Source organism: Mobula hypostoma, chromosome 13, assembly GCF_963921235.1.
Source record: "Mobula hypostoma chromosome 13, sMobHyp1.1, whole genome shotgun sequence".
In the NCBI taxonomy this organism is placed as follows: Eukaryota; Metazoa; Chordata; class Chondrichthyes; order Myliobatiformes; family Myliobatidae; genus Mobula; species Mobula hypostoma.
The window spans coordinates 58,343,260-58,365,401 of record NC_086109.1 but is presented as its reverse complement, the minus strand read 5'-3'; the positions used below and the strand labels follow the sequence as shown (position 1 = coordinate 58,365,401).

General features: G+C 49.5%; 1 protein-coding gene across 1 annotated transcript in view; it reads left to right on the top strand.

Annotated features, from left to right (window-relative positions):
- The window catches only part of myo1ea (myosin IEa), a 241,425-nt gene that overhangs the window by 184,257 nt on the left and 35,026 nt on the right, over positions 1-22,142 (top strand). The window contains exons 20-25 of the mRNA XM_063065755.1: positions 1,251-1,365; positions 2,652-2,821; positions 5,062-5,207; positions 7,091-7,237; positions 7,788-7,945; positions 13,128-13,220. Coding sequence (XP_062921825.1) covers positions 1,251-1,365; positions 2,652-2,821; positions 5,062-5,207; positions 7,091-7,237; positions 7,788-7,945; positions 13,128-13,220 — 829 coding nt within the window. The remainder of the gene's footprint in view (positions 1-1,250; positions 1,366-2,651; positions 2,822-5,061; positions 5,208-7,090; positions 7,238-7,787; positions 7,946-13,127; positions 13,221-22,142) is intronic.

The window sequence follows — 22,142 nt, the reverse complement described above, 5'->3', positions numbered from 1 at the left end:
TCTACTTTAACATGCCTTCAGTTTCACAAGCACCATCTCCCTGTTAATAACAACTGCACTCATTTCTGCCCCTTGACACTCTTAAACCTCCGACATACTACTAGTGTCTTCCACAGTGAAGACTGATGCAAAATACTTATTCAGTTCATCTGCCATTTCCTTGTCTTCCCTTACTATCTCTCCAGCATCATTTTCCAGTGTTCCAATATCTACTCTCGTCTCTTTTGCTCTTTATATAATCTGAAAAAAAACTTTTACTATCATTTTTTGTTATTATTGGATAGCTTACCTTCATATTTCATCTTTTCCCCCCTTACGGTTTTCTTAGTTGTTTTTTTCTGTTTGTTTATAAAAGTTTCCCTGTCCTGTAATTTCCCACTAATTTTTGCTCTATTGTATGCCTCTTTTTTTACTTTTATGCTGTCTTTGACTTCCCTTGTCAACCATGGTTGTATCATCCTCCTTGTAGAATACTTCCTCTTCTGTGGGATGTATCTGTCCTGCACTTTCCAAATTGAAGCCTGATTGAAGTCGCCAACAATGATTTCAAAGGCGTCAGGGTAGGCTGTTTTGTGTTTGCTTGTCTCTGCACGCAATACCTAGAGTGCATGTTTAACGTCAGCCTTCAGCTGTATATAAACTCAGGATCACACTGGAGAACTCTCAGTAAGTAAAATGATCTACACTTAATCATTAGATGTTCCAGGTCAGGAAAACAAGAGGGTGACAAGACCGCTACATCTGAGCACCATGAAGAGTTTATCATGAAATACAGACCTCACCTTTTGCTCTCTACGAATCAGCTGGATGATCACGAAGCTCTCTGGTATTACCACGTAGCAATCCTTCACTTCCCTCCAAAACAACAATCTTGCCCCTAGGTCCTCAATCTTGCTCTCCAGAGGATGTACATTTGCTAACAAGATGCTGGATAGATTAAGTCTTACACCTCAACTCCCCTCCTCCCTCTCTCCCAACCTTAACATACCTGCATTCCTGAGCGTTAAGCCTGCTGAGTCCTTCAGAAGGTTGTAAGATCGCTAGTTCATTAAGTTGGTTTGAAAGTATGCTACTTAAAGGGAAACTACAAGCTGCAGAGTGCAGCGATAGTAGTTCAGAAAAGATAAATCTAATAGTTTTGTGTATTACTGCAAAACATTGCGGTGCTTGACCAGCCCCGCCATGTTGTTCAAAAATTTGTAGCAATGAACTTGAATTTACTCAGTCCTAATCTCCCTTCTTTTCCACAGCTGTTTCTGCTTGAAGAGTTGCGGGAAAGAAAATATGATGCCTATGCCCGGGCAATTCAGAAAGCATGGAAGAAGTATGCTGCGAGGAAGAAATACGTGCAGATGAGAGAGGAAGGTAAGGCAGACCTTCTCCCCGTGTCTCCGTTAACTCTTGTGGTTAAGCTGTGAATAACCAGACTCCATGGTCCCGGCTCTGCTCTTGCTGTGCCTTGAAATGCCTACAAAGTGGAAACGTCATTAAAACTATTTCTGCTTTTCACCCCAACAGCTCTCTAACCAAAAGGGTTTCTCCTGAATTCCCCAGTGGGTTATCACTGACTATCTTAAAGAAAGGCTTGCATTTGTAGTATTCATTCATGCGCCAAAGCACCTGATGGACAATGAAGTACCTGAGAAGAGTAGTCACTGTTGTAATGAATTTGAATTTATTTCAATCTTACATCCATACTCATCAGAATCAACATCAAGTTGAATATCATCGGCATACATATGTCATGAAATTTGTTATCCTTGTGGCAATGTGATACAAATAATAGAGAAAAAAACTAAGTTACTATAAATATATATATTAAGTAGTTAAATAAGTAAAACAGAAATAAAAAAAGTAGTGAGATTAGTGTTCATGGATTCAATGTCCATTTAGGAATCGGATGGCAGAGGGGAAGAAGCTGTTCCTGAATCACTGAGTGTGTGCCTTCAGGCTTCTGTACCTCCTCCCTGATGGAAGCAGTGAGAAGAGGGCATGTCCTGGGTGGTGGGGGCCCTTAATGATGGATGTCGCTTTTCTGAGGCATCGCTCCTTGAAGATGTCCTGGATACTACGGAAGCTAGTGCCCATGATGGAGCTGACTGAGTTTACAACTCTCTGCAGCTTGCTTCGATCCTGTGCAGTAGCCCCTCTGCTCCCACACCAGACAATGATGCAGCCCGTCGGAACGCTCTCCGCGGTACACCAGTAGAAATTTGTGTGTGTTTTAGGTGACATACCAAATCTCCTCAAACTCCTAATGAAATAGAGTCACTGTCCTGCCTTCTTTCATCTTCGTCACTCAAACATATTTGTGCCTAGTTGGATCATCTGTTAACATTTACTGTCAGGGTTCACACTGGATGGCTGGTTAAGAACAGATGTTACTGTGAGCAGAATATAGAAAATCAACACTTACATGCTGCAGGTATGTCCTGGAGAAGCATCTTGGCCCAATACATCAACTGATGACTCTTTTCCATAGACGCTGCCTGGCCTGCTGAGTTTGCCAGCACTTCGTGTGTGTCGCTCATGCACGCTGCCACAGTTACTGCTTCCTCACTACTCTCAGTTGCTGTGTTGAACTTTGTAGCTTGTGTCAGAACATGAGAAGGACTCGTCTGTGCCTAAAATTCAACTTGTTTTCCCCTCAGCATCTGATTTGCTGCTCAATAAAAAGGAGAGGCGGCGAAACAGCATCAACAGGAACTTTGTCGGCGATTATATCGGAATGGAAGATCGGCCGGAGCTGCGGCAGTTTATAGGGAAAAGGGAGAAGGTTGAATTTGCCGATACTGTTAACAAATACGATCGAAGGTTTAAGGTATATAATGCAATATTTTAATAAAATATTATGTGTGATTTACAGAATGTATTACATCAACACTGGGATTCGTCTAGAGATGTGGAGATTCTCTATTCATTGTAACCGCCCATTTTTAGTTTCCACCGCATGCGTCATTAGTCATTATACTGAAAATTGGGGTTCACCTTGAATATTAAGCACAAGAGAACCCAGTGATCAACAAGGTGGAAAATTTAAGGTTGTATATTACCATGTGGATGAGAACAAACTCTCCAGAGGCATAATCATGTAAGAGATAAAGGAGTGTTTGATTATATACTGCCTTGCTGAGGTCATGGGAGGTTATCATGTGCTCCATGATGAAGCAACAGCATTTTTGTAATAATTGTAAAATATTGTAGTCAATTTGCAAATAGCAAGCTCCCTCAAGCAGCAACCTATTAATGATGGGATAGTGACATTTTAGTGACTTTGACAGCAAGTTAAGCATTGGCTGGACTTATTTTTAAATTGTCAGTGCAGATTTCCATTCAGAAATCTGCACTGACATTCCAACTGATGGAACAACCTTCGTAGTAGAACCCCACCTCCCCCCCGCACCCTGCCAACCACCCCCCCACCACCACTCTCTTTCTAACCCAGGTCCTGCCCCATGTCAAGGCAGGTAAAATTAGAATGGGGCCAAATATTGGTGATTTGCTTTTGAAATGTTTTATTGAGGGAAAGAAACTACAAGTTTATGAATGTTCCTTAGCTACGTTCAAGGAATGGACATAAAATTTTTGGCATGGGATAATAATTATTAAAATCTCTTTCTTACCTCAACCCCACACTGGTACTTCCTGGGGACAGCTGCAAGGGCAGAAACCTTCAGCTGCCTCACCTTTCAGGGAAGGTATAAACACCAGTATCATCCCACTCGTCCCTTGAAGATGGATCCCTCCTCACCTGCTGTGTGCAGGGGCCCACTGCACTGTCAGGGTGGTTAACATTTCCCTTCTCAGTCCAGTTTACCGAGGCCCGTTAATGCCATTGCAGAGCTTTGAACCAGGGACCTTCGGTGATCTCTGCATAGAATCATTTATCCATTCACCTGCACACCTGCATGCCTTTTTTATACCTCAAAGGTGTTTAATCAGAAAAGGGCAGGAGCAGGTCATTTGCTGGGAACGTTGGGCTTGATGTAACGCATTGTCCTGAATTATTAACATCCACTCTCCACAAGTGCTGGCTGGCCTGTTTGCTTTTCTTACTTTGATGAACTCTGCTTTATATCTGGGAGAACTTCTGCTCAAAAGACTGAGCAGAGAGGAAGGACTTTCAGTTAGTCCTGACGAAGGGTCTCGGCCTGAAACGTCGACTGTACCTCTTCCTAGAGATGCTGCCTGGCCTGCTGCGTTCACCAGCAACTTTGATGTGTGTTGCTCGATACTGTATGTTGCTTCTCGGGTGCAGTACCAGTTGTTTGCACCAGGGGGAGTAGAGAGGTTCCCTAGCCCAGCATTATGAACCAGATCTCTGCTCACTCTGCAGTGTAACAGAGCAGGGCTCAAGTTAAAGCAAGGCCTGTATCTACTGGAACCACAGCCCATCCAAAACACTTCAGGCTTTTCTTTCCACCCATGGACCAATCCAGAGGCACTTGCAGGAAAGCAGAAGGGTAGACTGCTCTTGCTGCACTCACATGGTTTATAATCAGGCACAGTGGAGGCGAGTAGTGAGACAACCAGCCTGACCCAGTCAAAAACACTCAGCCCCACCCAACCTATATCTAACAGAAATAGTTGGGTCCCACTGGGCCTGGGGCAGGGTGGGGTGAAGGCAAGAAAGAGATGTGAAGAACAGTTGGATTGAGGAAGGAGTGGCAGCTACATACACACTGTCTCAGTGACCTTGGACCTCATGAGGTCCTGACGTGCACCTGGCTGTGTACAGAGATGAGAGCGGTGCCTTTTGCAATTGAATTATCCACCACCCTTCTCCAAGATCAAGCAATGCCTTACCTGGATGAGGTAAAAGGGGATGTTAGTCTCTGTACACAACTGTAACTCTGGAAAATGACTGCTCCTGTATTCAACCAATCAATCCCATTCCTAAATGGGACCTTTGTATACAATGTGTTTCTTGCTGAACTGCTTAAAAACACTTGAGTGAAGAATAGTCAGATCCAATCTCTGAAACCTGCTCGATTATATATGCTGCTTCATTTGCCCAACGCTTGGTGAAGCAATAGTAAAATAAAGTTTTCTTTTTCTCAGAGTGTGAAGCGTGACCTTGTCCTCACCCCCAAGTTTGTGTACCTCATCGGACGAGAGAAAGTAAAGGAAGGTTCTGACAAGGGCCAGATGAAGGAGGTGCTAAAGCGAAAGATTGAGCTGGAACGGATCCTGACTGTTTCACTCAGGTGGGTCAGGGTGGCTGAGGCCGACGCAGCAGTCAGTGGCTGTGAGAATGAAGGGCGGGAGGTATTTGTTTCTGTACTCAGAGGCCTGGCAGTGTGCACGTCGCTTCAAGGTGGTGAAACCAGAACTCAGAGATCAGGTGTGGGAAGAGGACTCAGCCATTTGGGACAGGAGTGAGGGGGAGAGAAAAAGGAATTTTATCTGAGGGATGTGGGATCTCTCTGTCTCGGTGTTGTCTGGATGGTCGAGTACTGAGTCGAGCACCTTTGCTCTGTCGGTCACAACACCCACTATCTCCTAATGACCACTCATTTCAAATTGATCTTCTCATTCCCGTTCCAACATGCCTGTCCTCGACTGGCACAATAAGGCCCAACTCGGGTTGGAGGAGCAACACCTCATATGTGTCAGGGGAGATTGCATCGTGATGACAAGAACATTGATATCTCTAACTTCAAGTAACCTCTCCCGTCTGTTTTCCCCCTCCACACCCTGTCTTCATTGTCTCCATTTTGCCCTTCTGCTTATCTCACACCTTCTCTTATCCTACCTCATCCTCATGGCCTGCCCATCATCTCCCTCCGGCTTGGCACCTTCCCTTTATTCCATGGTTCAGTATCTTCTCCTATAAGATTCCTTCTTCTTCAGCCCTTTGCCCCTTCCACCTATCACCACCCAGCTTCTTACTACGTAACCCCATCTCCTTCACATCCACCTTACCCTGGATTCCCCCCTCTTCTTGTTGGAGGATGACTGTTTATTTCCCTCCATAGATGCTGCCTGACCCTCTGAGCTCCTCCAGCGTTTTGTACATGCTGCTTAATTATTTCCAGAACCTCTTGTGAGGCTGAGATTGATGCAAGCTTGGATATTCAAGGACCGAATGAGTTGAGTTTGGGCTGGAGGGGGAGGAGGTTCCAAATCTGCCAGTCATTGGATGGCCAAGCAGTTTCGAGGAACCCTGTGAACCACCCCTACTCCCTGAGTTCTCTTGAATCAGTACATTCTCGCCCCAACTGAGAACCTGATCATTGCCGATGTGTTGCGTTTCAGGAGAAAATATTAATTAGAGGAGTGGGTCAAGCCAGATTTCTGGCTGGCACCATGTTGCAACTGTAGAGCTGTTGTCTTGCAACTCCAGTGAACGTGGGGGTGGGGGGGAATTAAAATGGGACTGACGAAGGATTAAATGATATCAGTGGGATAGTCTGAAGGAATATTTCTGTGCTCTGTTGCTCTATGGCATTATCTGTCCCACAACACCATTTAGAGAAGAGTACTGCTGTCATAGACAACAGTTGGAGCTTTGTGTTCAGTTCTGGTCACCTCATTACAGAAAAGGTGTGGGAGCTTCAGAAAGGTGCAGGGGAGATTTACCAGGATGCTGCCTGGATTGGAGAGCGTGTATAAGGAAGGTGGGTTGAGCGACTAGGGCTTTTCCCTTTGGAGCAAAGGAGGACAGAGGTGTATAAGATGATAAGAGGCATAGACTGAGTGGATAGCCAGACACTTTTCCCAGGTGGAAATGGCTAATAAGAGCGGTCATAACTTTAAGGTGATGGAAGGAAAATATAGGGAGGATTTCAGAGGTGGGTTTTTTTCCCGCAGAATGGTGGGCACATAGGGCACACTGCTAGATGTGGTGGTAGAGGCAGGTACATTAGGGAAACGTAAGAGGCTTGTAGGTAGGCATATAGATGAGGGTGGTGTGGGAGGGAAGAGTTAAGTTATAAGGTTGCTACAGCATTGTGGCCTGAAGGGCTGTTCAGTGCTGTTCTGTTCTATAATCTATGTTCTCCTCCCTCCCCTTGGTGGGTCTGTCTGGTGGTGGTTAGCACGAGGTACTTCATTTTGGCACTAACAGTACGTCTCGTTCCTGCCGCAGCACCATGCAAGATGACTTCTTCATCCTCCACGAGCAGGAGTATGACAGCCTGCTGGAGTCGGTCTTCAAAACTGAATTCATTAGCCTCTTATCGAAGCGCTACGGGGAGAAGATGCAGAAGAAGCTGCCTCTGCGCTTCAGTAACACGTGAGCACTCGACTGACTGTGTGTCCTGACCCTCCGGCACCTGGCGGTAGCTCTAACCTGTCAGCCGAAACTCTGCTGAGTCGGAGCTCTTCACCTGCTACCGTAATTGCCATTTGCTGTGTGTGATGGCGGGACTGTGTTTTGCACCTTGGGCCCCACAGGAACGCTGTTTCCTTTGGCTGTATTCGTGGGTATGGTTGATTGACAATTAATCTTGAACGCAATCACCGTGGCCCAGTGGTGTTAGCGGCGTGACGCCCACCTCACCGAGTCAAACCCTGCCCCAGGATCGGAATCTGGTGCAGAATCCTTCCCACCACCAATATCAGGGCCACCAGTCTGCAGTTCCCTGCAGAACAGTGGATGAGTTCTGATCCCCCACTAAATCCTGCTGGCTTAATTTGCAATTGACTCTGTTAACGGCAGTGGGTCTTTGTTGAGTTTCATTTCACAGCAACACGGGCCACACCGCCCACCGCTTGGGTACATCCCCAGGCAGGCCCTGCATGAGCATTTCTTTGTTCACTGAGTCTCACTCGTGTCCTTTCAGACTCGAAATGAAGGTGAGGAAGGATAACTGGGGTCCCTGGAGCGCTGGAAGTTCTCGACAGGTTCAGTTTATCCAAGGCAATGGGCAGGTGGCGGTTCTGAAGCCCAGCAGTAAAACCCTACAGATCAGCATTGGGCCAGGACTGTCGAAGAACTCACGTAAGTGAAATATACCCTTTACCCCTGCTGTAGTGGTTGCCTAGTACGAAAAGGTGGGCTGTTAACCTCACAGCCATCTGCATTTTTTATTGTTTAGCTGGACTGCACTTTGCGGCTGTCCTTTGTTCTGTTGCTGTTTCACCTTGTTCTGCCTTAATGCACGGTGCAGTGATGTGATTTGTGTGAACCGTGTGCAAGGCCAGCTTTTCACTGCATCTCAGTCCGTGTGACAATACAAACCCTGGCTCTGAGACCCCAGCATTCCGCCCCTGAGTAACTGATAGTTGAGATCATTTCAAAATCACACAATAGAGGTAAGTTCTGCAGCACTGCATCATTATTGATCCAGACAGAATACAATGCTCCATTTAATTGGCTTTGTGGTGAGTTCCCCAGTATACGTTTAGGAGTGGAAACAGTGATGAAGGATTGCTGATGTTCTGAAATCATTCATGTTGGCTCCCAGATGGTGTTCAGGCTCTGCACGGGGAGGTCCTATTATACTGCAACGGTCTCCTGGAATGAAAGGACAGTTGCAGGAGCTAGACCAAAAGGGGCATTGCTTCCCAGAGTAGGAAAATTTGCATGTCTATTCAGAGAACAAAAGGCCAGCTTCACCAAGTGAAAACAACAGCTGCATCTGCACTGATGGGCAGAGATGACTCGGTCTGTCTCATGCTGAACTATGAAAACAAATGTATGTCAATAAAAGTGCTGAAATGTGTGTGTGTGTGTATTCTATCAGCAATCACAGGCCTAGAACATAGAACCATGCTGAGAGACAGTCACTCACGCCATAAGACACAGGAGCAGAATTAGGCCATTCAGCCCATTGAGTCTGCTCTGCCATTCCTGGATCCCACACAACCCCATACACCTGCCTCCTCACCATAACCTTGGATGCCCTGAGCAATAGGGAGACTATCAATTTTCACTTTAAACGTACCCACGGACTTGTCCTCCACAGCTGTCTGTGGCAGAGCATTCCAGGTTCGCTATTCTCTGGCTTAAAAAAATTCCTCCTTACCCCCTTACCTCTGTTCCAAATGGTCACCCCTCAATTTTGAAGCTGTGTCCTCTAGTTCTGGACACCCCCACCATATGAAAGATCCTCTCAACATCCGCCCTACATAGTCCTTTCAACATTCAGTAGGTCTCAATGAGATCCCCTGCATTCTTCTAAATTCTAGTTGGTACAGGCCCAAAGTTACCAAACACTCCTCAATTGTTAACCCCTTCATTCCTGGAACCATCCTTGTAAACCTCCTCTGTGCTCTCTCCAATAACAACACATTCTTTCTGAGATATGGGGCCAAAACTGTTGACAATATTCCAAGTGCGGCCTGACTAGTGTCTTATAAAGCTTTAGCATTATCTCCTTGTTTTTATATTCTATTCCCCTTGAAGTAAATGCCAACATTGCATTTGCCTTCTTTACCACAGACTCAACCTGTAAATTAACCTTCTGGGAGTCTTGCACGAGGACTCCTAAGTCCCTTCGCACCTCTGATGTTTGAACAACTCCCCATTTAGATAATAGTCTGCACTATTGTTTTTTCAGCAAAATGCATTATCATACACTTCCCAACACTGTATTCCATCTGCCACATTTTTGCCCATTCTTCCAATTAGTCTAAGTCCTGTTGCAATCGCATTGCTTCCTCAGCACTACCTACCCCTCCACCTATCTTTGTATCATCTGCAAACTTTGCCACAAATCCATCAACTGCATTATCTAAATCATTGACAAACAATGTGAAAAGTAGCAGTCCAAATACTGGCCCCTGAAGAACACCACTAGTCACTGGCAACCAACCGGAAAAGGCCCCCCTTTATTCCCACTCGCTGCCCCCTGCCTGTCAGCCATTCCTCTATGCATCCAATATCTTTCCTGTAATGTCATAGGATTTTATCTTATTAAACAGCCTCAAGTGAGGCACCTTATCAAATGCCTTCTGAAAATCCAAGTAAATGATGTCCATTGCCTCTCCTTTGTCCACCCTGCTTGTTACTTCCTCGAAGAACTCTAGCAGATTTGTCAGGCAAGATTTCCCTTTAAAGAAACCATTCTGACTTTGACATATTTTGACAGGGTAATCTCCAAGTACCCTGAAACCTCATCCTTAATAATAGACTCCAACACTTTCCCAACCACTGAGGTTAGGCTAACTGGCCTATAATTTCCTTTCTTTTGCCTTCCTCCCTTCTTAAAGAGTGGAGTGACATTTGCAATTTTCCAGTCCTCCAGAACCATGCCAGAATTAAGTGATTCTTGAAAGATCATGACCAGTACATCTGCTATCTCTTCAACAACCTCTCTCAGGACTCTGGGATGTAGTCCATCTGGTCCAGGTGACTTATCCACCATAAGAATGTTCACCTTTTCCTTTGTAACAGCAATGGTACTCACTCCTGCTCCCTGACACTCACGGACCTCTGGCACATTGCTAGTGTTTTCCACAGTGAAGACTGATGCAAAGAACTTATTAAGTTCAACCGCCATTTTTTGTCCCCATTAGTACCTCACCAGCATCATTTTCCTGTGGTCCACTATCAGTTCTCACCTTTTTACTCTTTATATAATCGAAAAAACTTTTAGTATTCTGCTTCATATTATTGGCTAGTTTGCCCTCAAATTTAATCTTTTCCCTTATGGCTTTTTTAGTTACCCTTTGTTGGATTTTAAAAACTTCCCAATCTTCCAACTTCCCACTCTCTTTTGCTACCTTATATGACCTTTCTTTGGCTTACAGTCTTGAATTTCCCTTGTCAGCCACGGTTGTCTAGCCCTGCCATTTGAGAACAACTTGTCTGTGGGACATATCTATCCTGCGCCTTGTGAATTATTCCCAGAAACTACAGTATCACCTTCAAAACCAACATACTTCCCTTCAGTTGGACCTTTCTCCATGAGATGACCATCTGTGACGATTGTTTATGTTTAGGAACAGGAATATACAACACAAAACAGGCCTGTTGGCCCCACTAGTCCAAGCTGACCCAAACTAATTCCATTCATCTGCATTGGACCCCTATCTCTCAAAACCCTTCTTATCCATATACCTAAACATGAGAGATTCTGCATACGCTGGGAATTCAGAGCAACACACACAAAATGCTGGAGCTGATGTTTCAGGCCAAGACTCTTCATCAAGATTTGGCCCGAAACATCAACTGTCTGGTTCCTTTCAGAGATGCTGCCTGGCATGCAGAGTTCCTCCAGCATTTTGTATGTGTGACGATCTGTATACGAGTCCAGATGTCTCTTAACTGTTGTTCCTACCACTTCCTCAGCAACTTGTTTCCATACCCACCACCATATGTGTGAAAACTTACCCTATGGCTCCCCTTTAAATCTTTCCCCTCACACCTTAAGCTTGCGCCATCTGGTTTTAGACTCCCATACCCTGGGTAAAAGGCTATGAACATTCATGATCTTTACAAACCAACGTCAGGCCTACCTTCGTCACACTTGGCTCCTATCCCCTCTCTCCTTGTAACTCAAGCCATGCAGTCCTGATAATATCCTTGTTCAAAGTACAACGTTCAAAATGAAGTACATATATGTTACCATAAAAACCCTGTAATGTGTTATCTTGTGGGCGTGCTTAATAAATCCATAAACAAATAATAACCATAGTAGAATCTATGAAAGACTGCACCAACTTGGGCATTCCATCAGAGTGCAAATACAAAAAGAAGGGAATCATAATAATAAATCAATAAGCAATCAATATTGAGAACATGAGATGAAGAGTCCTTGAAAGTGAATCCATAGGCGATGGGAACATTTCAGTGATGGGACTCATGAAGTTGAGTGAAGTTATCCCCTTTGGTTCCAGAGCCTGATGGTTGAAGAATAATAACTGCTCCTGAAACGAGTTGAGAGTCCTGGGGGTCCTGTACCTCCTTTCTGATGGCAGCAGCAAGAAGAGAGCATGACCGAGGTGGCGGGGGTCCCTGATGCAGGATGCTGCTTTCCTCAGGCAGCACTCCATGTAGATGTGCTCAGTGGTGGGGAAGGCTTCAGCCGTGATGGACTGGGCCGTATCCACTGCTTTCTGCAGGATTGTCCATTCAAGGGCATTGGTGTTTCCATACCAAAACGATGTGGAGATCCATAAAGATATGAATCTTTCCTGCACCCTCTCTACCTTAATCACGTCCTATAGTATGGTGATCAGACTTCACACAACACTCCAGGTGTGTTCTAACCGACTTCCTATGACAGCTCAACTCTTGAACTCAGTGACCTCTGCAATTTAGGCAATCATGTCACATGCTGCCTTCACCATCTATCTGTGTCACTACTTTCCAGGAATTACGGATTTGTACCTCTTTTCTACAACACTCCCCAGTACCTGTCATTTACTGTGTAGCCTCTCTGGTTAAATTTCTCAAAGTGCATCACTTTGGACTTTTCCATGTGCCATTCCTTTGTCCACGTCCCAAGTTGATCTTGATTTTGTAACCCTAGACAACCTTCCTCACTGTCCACCACACCACCAATTTTGATGTCATCCACAGTTGCTAATCAGGTCACCTACCTACATTCTCATCAAAATTACTAATTTTATACAGTATAACACACAACTGCCGATCCAGCATAGATGCCTGTGGCATATTATTGGTCAAAGGCCTCCAATCTCTACTACCACATTTTTCCTCCTTCCACCAAACTAACTTTGTATTTGTTTATCTACTTCACCCTGGACTCCGTGTGATCTAACCTTCCTGCCACACCTACCATGCAGGGTGGGCCAGAAGCCTTGCTGAAGTCCATCTAGGCAATGTTCACTGCTCTTCCCTCATTAATCCTCTAGGCCAGCACTTCAAAACAAGTTAAGTTCACGAGACATGAGTTCCCATGCACAAAACCACATTGAGAAGCCCTCATCAGTCCTTGCCTTTCCAAATGCAGATAGATCCTATCCCTCAGAACCCCCTCCATGAACTTAACCCCCACTGATGTATAGCTCAGTGGTTTGGAGTTTCCTGGTTCGACATCGCAGACTTTCTTAAATAATGGTACAATATTAGCCACCGTTACTTGTGGCTAAGGAAGATACCAGACCCCAGAAATCTCCTCCTTTGCTTTCCACAGCACATGGTGAGGTTCCTGGGTTTCATTCATCTTTACGCACCACAAGATTGTCATCTGATTACTGCATTTCTATTCCAGGGCCTACAAAGAGGAACTTGATGCAGGTGAAACAACAAACTACAAGGTCACAGAAGACAGCCTATCCAATGAGAGCTGCTCCTCCCCCTCCAGGTAACTGGGCAGTGGTTTCGATCTCAGTCCAGCCTTGTCAGTGTTGGAGATCGAAGAAATCAACTGGTGGGGGGTAAGAAAGGACAGGGTGGCCACAGTCGTCCTCCTGCCCTCCAGCTAGTAAACTGCAGGCCCACTGGCTCAAGGATTAGTTCTCCTATACCAGTGGGTCAATAAAATTCCTTGCTGAATGAAGCTCACAGAGTAATTGGTGTTTGTTGTAATAACAAATAGAATGATAGAGAGTGATGAGTGCAAAACAACAGGATGGAGCAAGGACAACAGTGCAAGTGCAGTCTGGGGTATCGCAAAGACAGCAGTGCAGTCTGGGGTATCGCAAAGGCAGCAGTGCAGTCTGGGGTATCGCAAAGGCAGCAGTGCAGTCTGGGGTATCGCAAAGAGATGCTGAGGTGACAGTAATGGAATAATTGAGAGATGTAGAATTAAGGGTCCGAGAATCAAAGGATCAAAGGTTCATTTATTACCAAAGTACACAACCCTGAGATTCTTCTTCTCCAGATAGCCACGAAACCAAGAAAAAAAAATGAACAGCAACACGATCGTCAACCCTCCAAACCCTGTTGTCCTGCACGAAATGCAACAAGAACGTCAGCTTCCAAAGCTCTCCCCCGCACGAAAACTCAAGAACATTGACCAAAAACACAACAAAAACATCAACCGTCCCCCCCCAGACCCCCTCCCCCTCACAATAAACGCAAAAAGAACATCGGCCTCCAAACCCCCTCTTCCCGCGCAAAGAAACTAACAAATAAAGCAACAAGAACATCAACGTCCCCTCCCAGATTCCTTCCTCCACACAAAACACCGCAAGAACATCGATCCCCGCATCCCCCATCCTCGTGCAAAGTAATGAGAAAGAACGGGCGAGAAACACAGAATATAAAAAACTATAACACTGAAAAAATAGTCCATACTCCACATCCATGTCCAAAACGCAGTAACATCCTATGCCAGCACCAACTGAAAGATGGTGTGGAGATACTTTCTCCTGTTTCCAGGTGGCATATGTGGCCTCAGTGGAACCTGCAAACCCTTCCACAGCCAGGGCAGGTGTTTCTGGGTGGGTGGGGAGATGGGGATGTTTGGTGGTGTGTCTGGCAGGGTGGGGAGATGGGGATGTTTGGTGGTGTTTCTGCAGGGTGGGGAGATGAGGATGTTTGGAGGTGTGTCTGCAGCGTGGAGAGATGGGGATGTTTGATGGTGGTGTGTCTGCAGGGTGGGGAGATGGGGATGTTTGGTGCTGTGTCTGGGTGGGCGGGGAGATGGGGATGTTTGATGGTGGTGTGTCTGCAGGGTGGGGAGATGGGGATGTTTGGTGCTGTGTCTGGGTGGGCGGGGAGATGGGGATGTTTGATGGTGGTGTGTCTGCAGGGTGGGGACATCGGGATGTTTGGTGGTGTGTCTGCAGGGTGCAGAGATGGGGATGTTTGATGGTGGTGTGTCTGCAGGGTGGGGAGATGGGGATGTTTGATGGTGGTGTGTCTGCAGGGTGGGGAGATGGGGATGTTTGGTGCTGTGTCTGGGTGGGCGGGGAGATGGGGATGTTTGGTGCTGTGTCTGGGTGGGCGGGGAGATGGGGATGTTTGGTGCTGTGTCTGGGTGGGGGGGGAGATGGGGATGTTTGATGGTGGTGTGTCTGCAGGGTGGGGACATCGGGATGTTTGGTGGTGTGTCTGCAGGGCGGAGAGATGGGGATGTTTGGTGGTGTGTCTGCAGGGTGGGGAGATGTGGATGTTTGGTGGTGTGTCTGCAGGGTGGGGAGATGGGTATGTTTGATAGTGGTGTGTCTGCAGGGTGGAGAGATGGGGATGTTTGATGGTGGTGTGTCTGCAGGGTGGGGAGATGGGGATGTTTGGTGCTGTGTCTGGGTGGGCGGGGAGATGGGGATGTTTGATGGTGGTGTGTCTGCAGGGTGGGGACATCGGGATGTTTGGTGGTGTGTCTGCAGGGTGGAGAGATGGGGATGTTTGGTGGTGGTGTGTCTGCAGGGTGGGGAGATGGGGATGTTTGATGGTGGTGTGTCTGGCAGGGTGGGGAGATGGGTATTTTTGGTGGTGTGTCTGCAGGGTGGGGCGATGGGGATGTTCGGTGTTGTGTCTGCAGGGTGGGGAGATGGAGATGTTTAATAGTGGTGTGTCTTCAGGGTGGGGAGATGGGGATGTTTGATGGTGCTGTGTCTGGCAGGGTGGGGAGATGGGTATGTTTGATTGTGGTGTGTCTGCAGTGTGGGGAGATGGGGATTTTTGGTGGTGGTGTGTCTGCAGGAAAAGGAGATGGGGATGTTTGATGGTGGTCTGTCTGGCAGGGTGGGGAGATGGGTATCTTTGGTGGTGGTGTGTTTGGCAGGGTGGGGAGATGGGGATGTTTGGTGGTGTGTCTGCAGGGTGTGGAGATGGGGATGTTTGATGGTGGTGTGTCTGCAGGTTGGGGAGATGGGGATGTTTGGTGGTGTGTCTGCAGGGTGGGGAGATGGGGATGTTTGGTGGTGGTGTGTCTGGCAGGGTGGGGAGATGGGGATGTTTGATGGTGGTGTGTCTGGCAGGGTGGGGAGATGGGGATGTTTGATGGTGGTGTGTCTGCAGGGTGGGGAGATGGGGATGTTTGATGGTGGTGTGTCTGCAGGGTGGGGAGATGGGGATGTTTGATGGTGGTGTGTCTGGCAGGGTGGGGAGATGGGGATGTTTGATGGTGGTGTGTCTGCAATGTGGGGAGATGGGGATGTTTGGTGGTGTGTCTGGTAGGGTGGGGAGATGGGGATGCTTGATGGTGGTGTGTCTGGCAGGGTGGGGAGATGGGGATGTTTGATGGTGGTGTGTCTGCAGGGTGGGGAGATGGGGATGTTTGGTGGTGTGTCTGGCAGGGTGGGGAGATGGGGATGTTTGATGGTGGTGTGTCTGCAGGGTGGGGAGATGGGGATGTTTGATGGTGGTGTGTCTGCAGGGTGGGGAGATGGGGATGTTTGGTGGTGTGTCTGGTAGGGTGGGGAGATGGGGATGTTTGATGGTGGTGTGTCTGCAGGGTGGGGAGATGGGGATGTTTGGTGGTGGTGTGTCTGCAGGGTGGGGAGATGGGGATGTTTGATGGTGGTGTGTCTGCAGGGTGGGGAGATGGGGATGTTTGGTGGTGTGTCTTCAGGGTGGGGAGATGGGGATGTTTGATGGTGGTGTGTCTGGCAGGGTGGGGAGATGGGGATGTTTGGTGGTGTGTCTGCAGGGTGGGGAGATGGGGATGTTTGGTGGTGTGTCTGCAGGGTGGGGAGATGGGGATGTTTGATGGTGGTGTGTCTGCAGAGTGGAGAGATGGGGATGTTTGGTGGTGGTGTGTCTGGCAGGGTGGGGAGATGGGGATGTTTGGTGGTGTGTCTGCAGGGTGGGGAGATGGGGATTTTTGGTGGTGGTGTGTCTGCAGGAAAAGGAGATGGGGATGTTTGATGGTGGTCTGTCTGGCAGGGTGGGGAGATGGGTATCTTTGGTGGTGGTGTGTTTGGCAGGGTGGGGAGAAGGGTATGTTTGATAGTGGTGTGTCTGGCAGTGTGGGGAGATGGGGATGTTTGATGGTGGTGTGTCTGCAGGCTGGGGAGATGGGGATGTTTGATGGTGGTGTGTCTGCAGGGTGGGGAGATGGGGATGTTTGGTGGTGTGTCTGGCAGGGTGGGGAGATGGGGATGTTTGATGGTGGTGTGTCTGCAGGGTGGGGAGATGGGGATGTTTGATGGTGGTGTGTCTGCAGGTTAGGTAGATGGGGATGTTTGGTGGTGTGTCTGCAGGGTGGGGAGATGGGGATGTTTGTTGGTGGTGTGTCTGGCAGGGTGGGGAGATGGGGATTTTTGGTGGTGTGTTTTCCGGGTGGGGAGATGCTGATGTTTGATGCTGGTGTGTCTGGCAGGGTGGGGAGATGGGGATATTTGATGCTGGTGTGTCTGGCAGAGTGGCAGATGGGGATATTTGATGGTGGTGAGTCTGACAGGATGGGGAGATGGGGATGTTTGGTGTTGTGTCTGGCAGGGTGGGGAGATGGGGATGTTTCATGGTGGTGTGTCTGCAGGGTGGGGAGATGGGGATGTTTAACGGTAGTGTGTCTGGCAGGGTGGGGAGATCGGGATGTTTGATGGTGGTGTGTCTGCAGGAAAAGGAGATGGGGATGTTTGATGGTGGTCTGTCTGTCAGGGTGGGGAGATGGGTATCTTTGGTGGTGGTGTGTTTGGCAGGGTGGGGAGAAGGGTATGTTTGATAGTGGTGTGTCTGGCAGTGTGGGGAGATGGGGATGTTTGATGGTGGTGTGTCTGCAGGCTGGGGAGATGGGGATGTTTGATGGTGGTTTGTCTGATATGGTGGGGAGATGGGTATCTTTGGTGGTGGTGTGTTTGGTAGGGTGGGGAGATGGGGATTCTTGGTGGTGTGTCTGCTGGGTGGGGACATTGGGATGTTTGGTGGTGATGTGTCTGGCAGGTTGGGGAGATGGGGATGTTTGATGGTGGTGTGTCTGGCAGGGTGGGGAGTTTGGGATGATTGGTGGTGGTGTGTCTGGAAGCATTGGGAGAAGGGGATGTTTAATGCTGGTGTGTCTGGCAGGGTGGGGAGATGGGGATGTTTGATGGTGGTGTGTCTTCAGGGTGGGGAGATGGGGATGTTTGGTGGTGGTGTGTCTGCAGGGTGGGGTAATGGGGATGTTTCTTGGTGTGTCTTGCAGGGTGGGGAGATGGGGATGTTTGGTGGTGTGTCTGGCAGGGTGGGGAGATGGGGATGTTTGATGGTGGTGTGTCTGCAGGGTGGGGAGATGGGGATGTTTGGTGGTGTGTCTGGCAGGGTGGGGAGATGGGGATGTTTGATGGTGGTGTGTCTGGCAGGGTGGGGAGATGGGGATGTTTGGTGGTGTGTCTGCAGGGTGGGGAGATGGGGATGTTTGATGGTGGTGTGTCTGGCAGGGTGGGGAGATGGGGATGTTTCATGGTGGTGTGTCTGCAGGGTGGGGAGATGGGGATGTTTAACGGTAGTGTGTCTGGCAGGGTGGGGAGATGGGGATGTTTGGTGGTGTGTCTGCAGGGTGGGGAGATGGGGATGTTTGGTGGTGGTGTGTCTGGCAGGGTGGGGAGATGGGGATGTTTGATGGTGGTGTGTCTGGCAGGGTGGGGAGATGGGGATGTTTGATGGTGGTGTGTCTGGCAGTGGGGATATTTAATGGTGGTGTGTCTTCAGGGTGGGGAGATGGCGATGTTTGATGGTGCTGTGTCTGGCAGGGTGGGGAGATGGGGATGTTTGGTGGTGGTGTGTCTGGCAGGGTGGGGAGATGGGGATGTTTGGTGGTGTGTCTGCAGGGTGGGGAGATGGGGATGTTTGATGGTGGTGTGTCTGCAGGGTGGGGAGATGGGGATGTTTGATGGTGGTGTGTCTGCAGGGTGGGGAGATGGGGATGTTTGATGGTGGTGTGTCTGCAGGGTGGGGAGATGGGGATGTTTGATGGTGGTGTGTCTGCAGGGTGGGGAGATGGGGATGTTTGGTGGTGGTGTGTCTGGCAGGGTGGGGAGATGGGGATGTTTGGTGGTGGTGTGTCTGGCAGGGTGGGGAGATGGGGATGTTTGTGGTGGTGTGTCTGCAGGGTGGGGAGATGGGGATGTTTGGTGGTGTGTCTGCAGGGTGGAGAGATGGGGATGTTTGATGGTGGTGTGTCTGCAGGGTGGGGAGATGGGGATGTTTGATGGTGGTGTGTCTGCAGGGTGGGGAGATGGGGATGTTTGGTGGTGTGTCTGCAGGGTGGGGAGATGGGGATGTTTGATGGTGGTGTGTCTGGCAGGGTGGGGAGATGGGGATGTTTGGTGGTGGTGTGTCTGCAGAATGGGGAGATGGGGAAGTTTGGTGGTGGTGTGTCTGGCAGGCTGGGGAGATGGGGATGTTTGGTGGTGTGTCTGCAGGGTGGGGAGATGGGGATGTTTGATGGTGGTGTGTCTGGCAGGGTGGGGAGATGGGGATGTTTGATTGTGGTGTGTCTGCAGGGTGGGGAGATGGGGATGTTTGGTGGTGGTGTGTCTGCAGGGTGGGGAGATGGGGATGTTTGGGTGGTGTGTCTGCAGGGTGGGGAGATGGGGATGTTTGGTGGTGTGTCTGCAGGGTGGGGAGATGGGGATGTTTGATGGTGGTGTGTCTGGCAGGGTGGGGAGATGGGGATGTTTGATGGTGGTGTGTCTGGCAGGGTGGGGAGATGGGGATGTTTGGTGGTGGTGTGTCTGGCAGGGTGGGGAGATGGGGATGTTTGGTGGTGGTGTGTCTGGCAGGGTGGGGAGATGGGGATGTTTGGTGGTGTGTCTGCAGGGTGGGGAGATGGGGATGTTTGGTGGTGGTGTGTCTGGCAGGGTGGGGAGATGGGGATGTTTGATTGTGGTGTGTCTGCAGGGTGGGGAGATGGGGATGTTTGGTGGTGGTGTGTCGGCAGGGTGGGGAGATGGGGATGTTTGATGGTCGTGTGTCTGGTAGGGTGGGGAGATGGGGATGTTTGGTGGTGTGTCTGGCAGGGTGGGGAGATGGGGATGTTTGGTGTTGTGTCTGGCAGGGTGGGGAGATGGGGATGTTTGGTGGCGGTGTGTCTGGCAGAGTGGCAGATGGGGATATTTGATGGTGGTGAGTCTGACAGGATGGGGAGATGGGGATGTTTGGTGTTGTGTCTGGCAGGGTGGGGAGATGGGGATGTTTCATGGTGGTGTGTCTGCAGGGTGGGGAGATGGGGATGTTTGATGGTGGTGTGTCTGGCAGGGTGGGGAGATGGGGATGTTTGGTGGTGTGTCTGCAGGGTGGGGAGATGGGCATGTTTGGTTGTGGTGTGTCTGGCAGGGTGGGGAGATGGGGATGTTTGATGGTGGTGTGTCTGGCAGGGTCGGGAGATGGGGATGTTTGATGGTGGTGTGTCTGGCGGAATTGTGAGATGGGGATGTTTAATGGTGGTGTGTCTTCAGGGTGGGGAGATGGCGATGTTTGATGGTGCTGTGTCTGGCAGGGTGGGGAGATGGGGATGTTTGATGGTGGTGTGTCTGGCAGGGTGGGGAGATGGGGATGTTTGGTGGTGTGTCTGCAGGGTGGGGAGATGGGGATGTTGGGTGGTGTGTCTGCAGGGTGGGGAGATGGGGATGTTTGTTGGTGGTGTGTCTGGCTGGGTGGGGAGATGGGGATGTTTGATGGTGGTGTGTCTGGCAGGGTGGGGAGATGGGGATGTTTGATGGTGGTGTGTCTTCAGGGTGGGGAGATGGGGATGTTTGATGGTGGTGTGTCTGGCAGGGTGGGGAGATGGGGATGTTTGGTGGTGGTGTGTCTGGCAGGGTGGGGAGATGGGGATGTTTGGTGGTGGTGTGTCTGGCAGGGTGGGGAGATGGGGATGTTTGGTGGTGTGTCTGCAGGGTGGGGAGATGGGGATGTTTGATGGTGGTGTGTCTGCAGGGTGGGGAGATGGGGATGTTTGGTGGTGGTGTGTCTGGCAGGGTGGGGAGATGGGGATGTTTGATGGTGGTGTGTCTGCAGGGTGGGGAGATGGGGATGTTTGGTGGTGTGTCTTCAGGGTGGGGAGATGGGGATGTTTGATGGTGGTGTGTCTGGCAGGGTGGGGAGATGGGGATGTTTGGTGGTGTGTCTGGCAGGGTGGGGAGATGGGGATGTTTGATGGTGGTGTGTCTGGCAGGGTGGGGAGATGGGGATGTTTGGTGGTGTGTCTGCAGGGTGGGGAGATGGGGATGTTTGATGGTGGTGTGTCTGGCAGGGTGGGGAGATGGGGATGTTTGATTGTGGTGTGTCTGCAGGGTGGGGAGATGGGGATGTTTATTGGTGTGTGTTGCAGGGTGGGGAGATGGGGATGTTTGATGGTGTGTCTGCAGGGTGGGGAGATGGGGATGTTTGATGGTGGTGTGTCTGGCAGGGTGGGGAGATGGGGATGTTTGATTGTGGTGTGTCTGGCAGGGTGGGGAGATGGGGATGTTTGGTGGTGGTGTGTCTGGCAGGGTGGGGAGATGGGGATGTTTGGTGGTGGTGTGTCTGGCAGGGTGGGGAGATGGGGATGTTTGGTGGTGTTTCTGCAGGGTGGGGAGATGGGGATGTTTGATGGTGGTGTGTCTGGCAGAATGGAGAGATGGGGATGTTTGATTGTGGTGTGTCTGCAGGGTGGGGAGATGGGGATGTTTGGTGGTGGTGTGTCTGCAGGGTGGGGAGATGGGGATGTTTATTGGTGTGTGTTGCAGGGTGGGGAGAGGTGGATGTTTGATGGTGTGTCTGCAGGGTCGGGAGATGGGGATGTTTGATGGTGGTGTGTCTGGCAGAATGGGGAAATGGAGATGTTTGATTGTAGTGTGTCTGGCAGGGTGGGGAGATGGGGATGTTTGGTGGTGGTGTGTCTGCAGGGTGGGGAGATGGGGATGTTTATTGGTGTGTCTGCAGGCTGGGGAGATGGGGATGTTTGATGGTCGTGTGTCTGCAGGGTTGGGAGATGGGGATGTTTGGTGGTGTGTCTGGCAGGGTGGGGAGATGGGGATGTTTGATGTTGGTGAGTCTGCAGGGTGGGGAAGTGGGGATGTTTGATGGTGGTGTGTCTGCAGGTTAGGTAGATGGGGATGTTTGGTGGTGTGTCTGCAGGGTGGGGAGATGGGGATGTTTGTTGGTGGTGTGTCTGGCAGGGTGGGGAGATGGGGATTTTTGGTGGTGTGTCTTCAGGGTGGGGAGATGCTGATGTTTGATGCTGGTGTGTCTGGCAGGGTGGGGAGATGGGGTTTTTTGATGCTGGTGTGTCTGGCAGAGTGGCAGATGGGGATATTTGATGGTGGTGAGTCTGACAGGATGGGGAGATGGGGATGTTTGGTGTTGTGTCTGGCAGGGTGGGGAGATGGGGATGTTTCATGGTGGTGTGTCTGCAGGGTGGGGAGATGGGGATGTT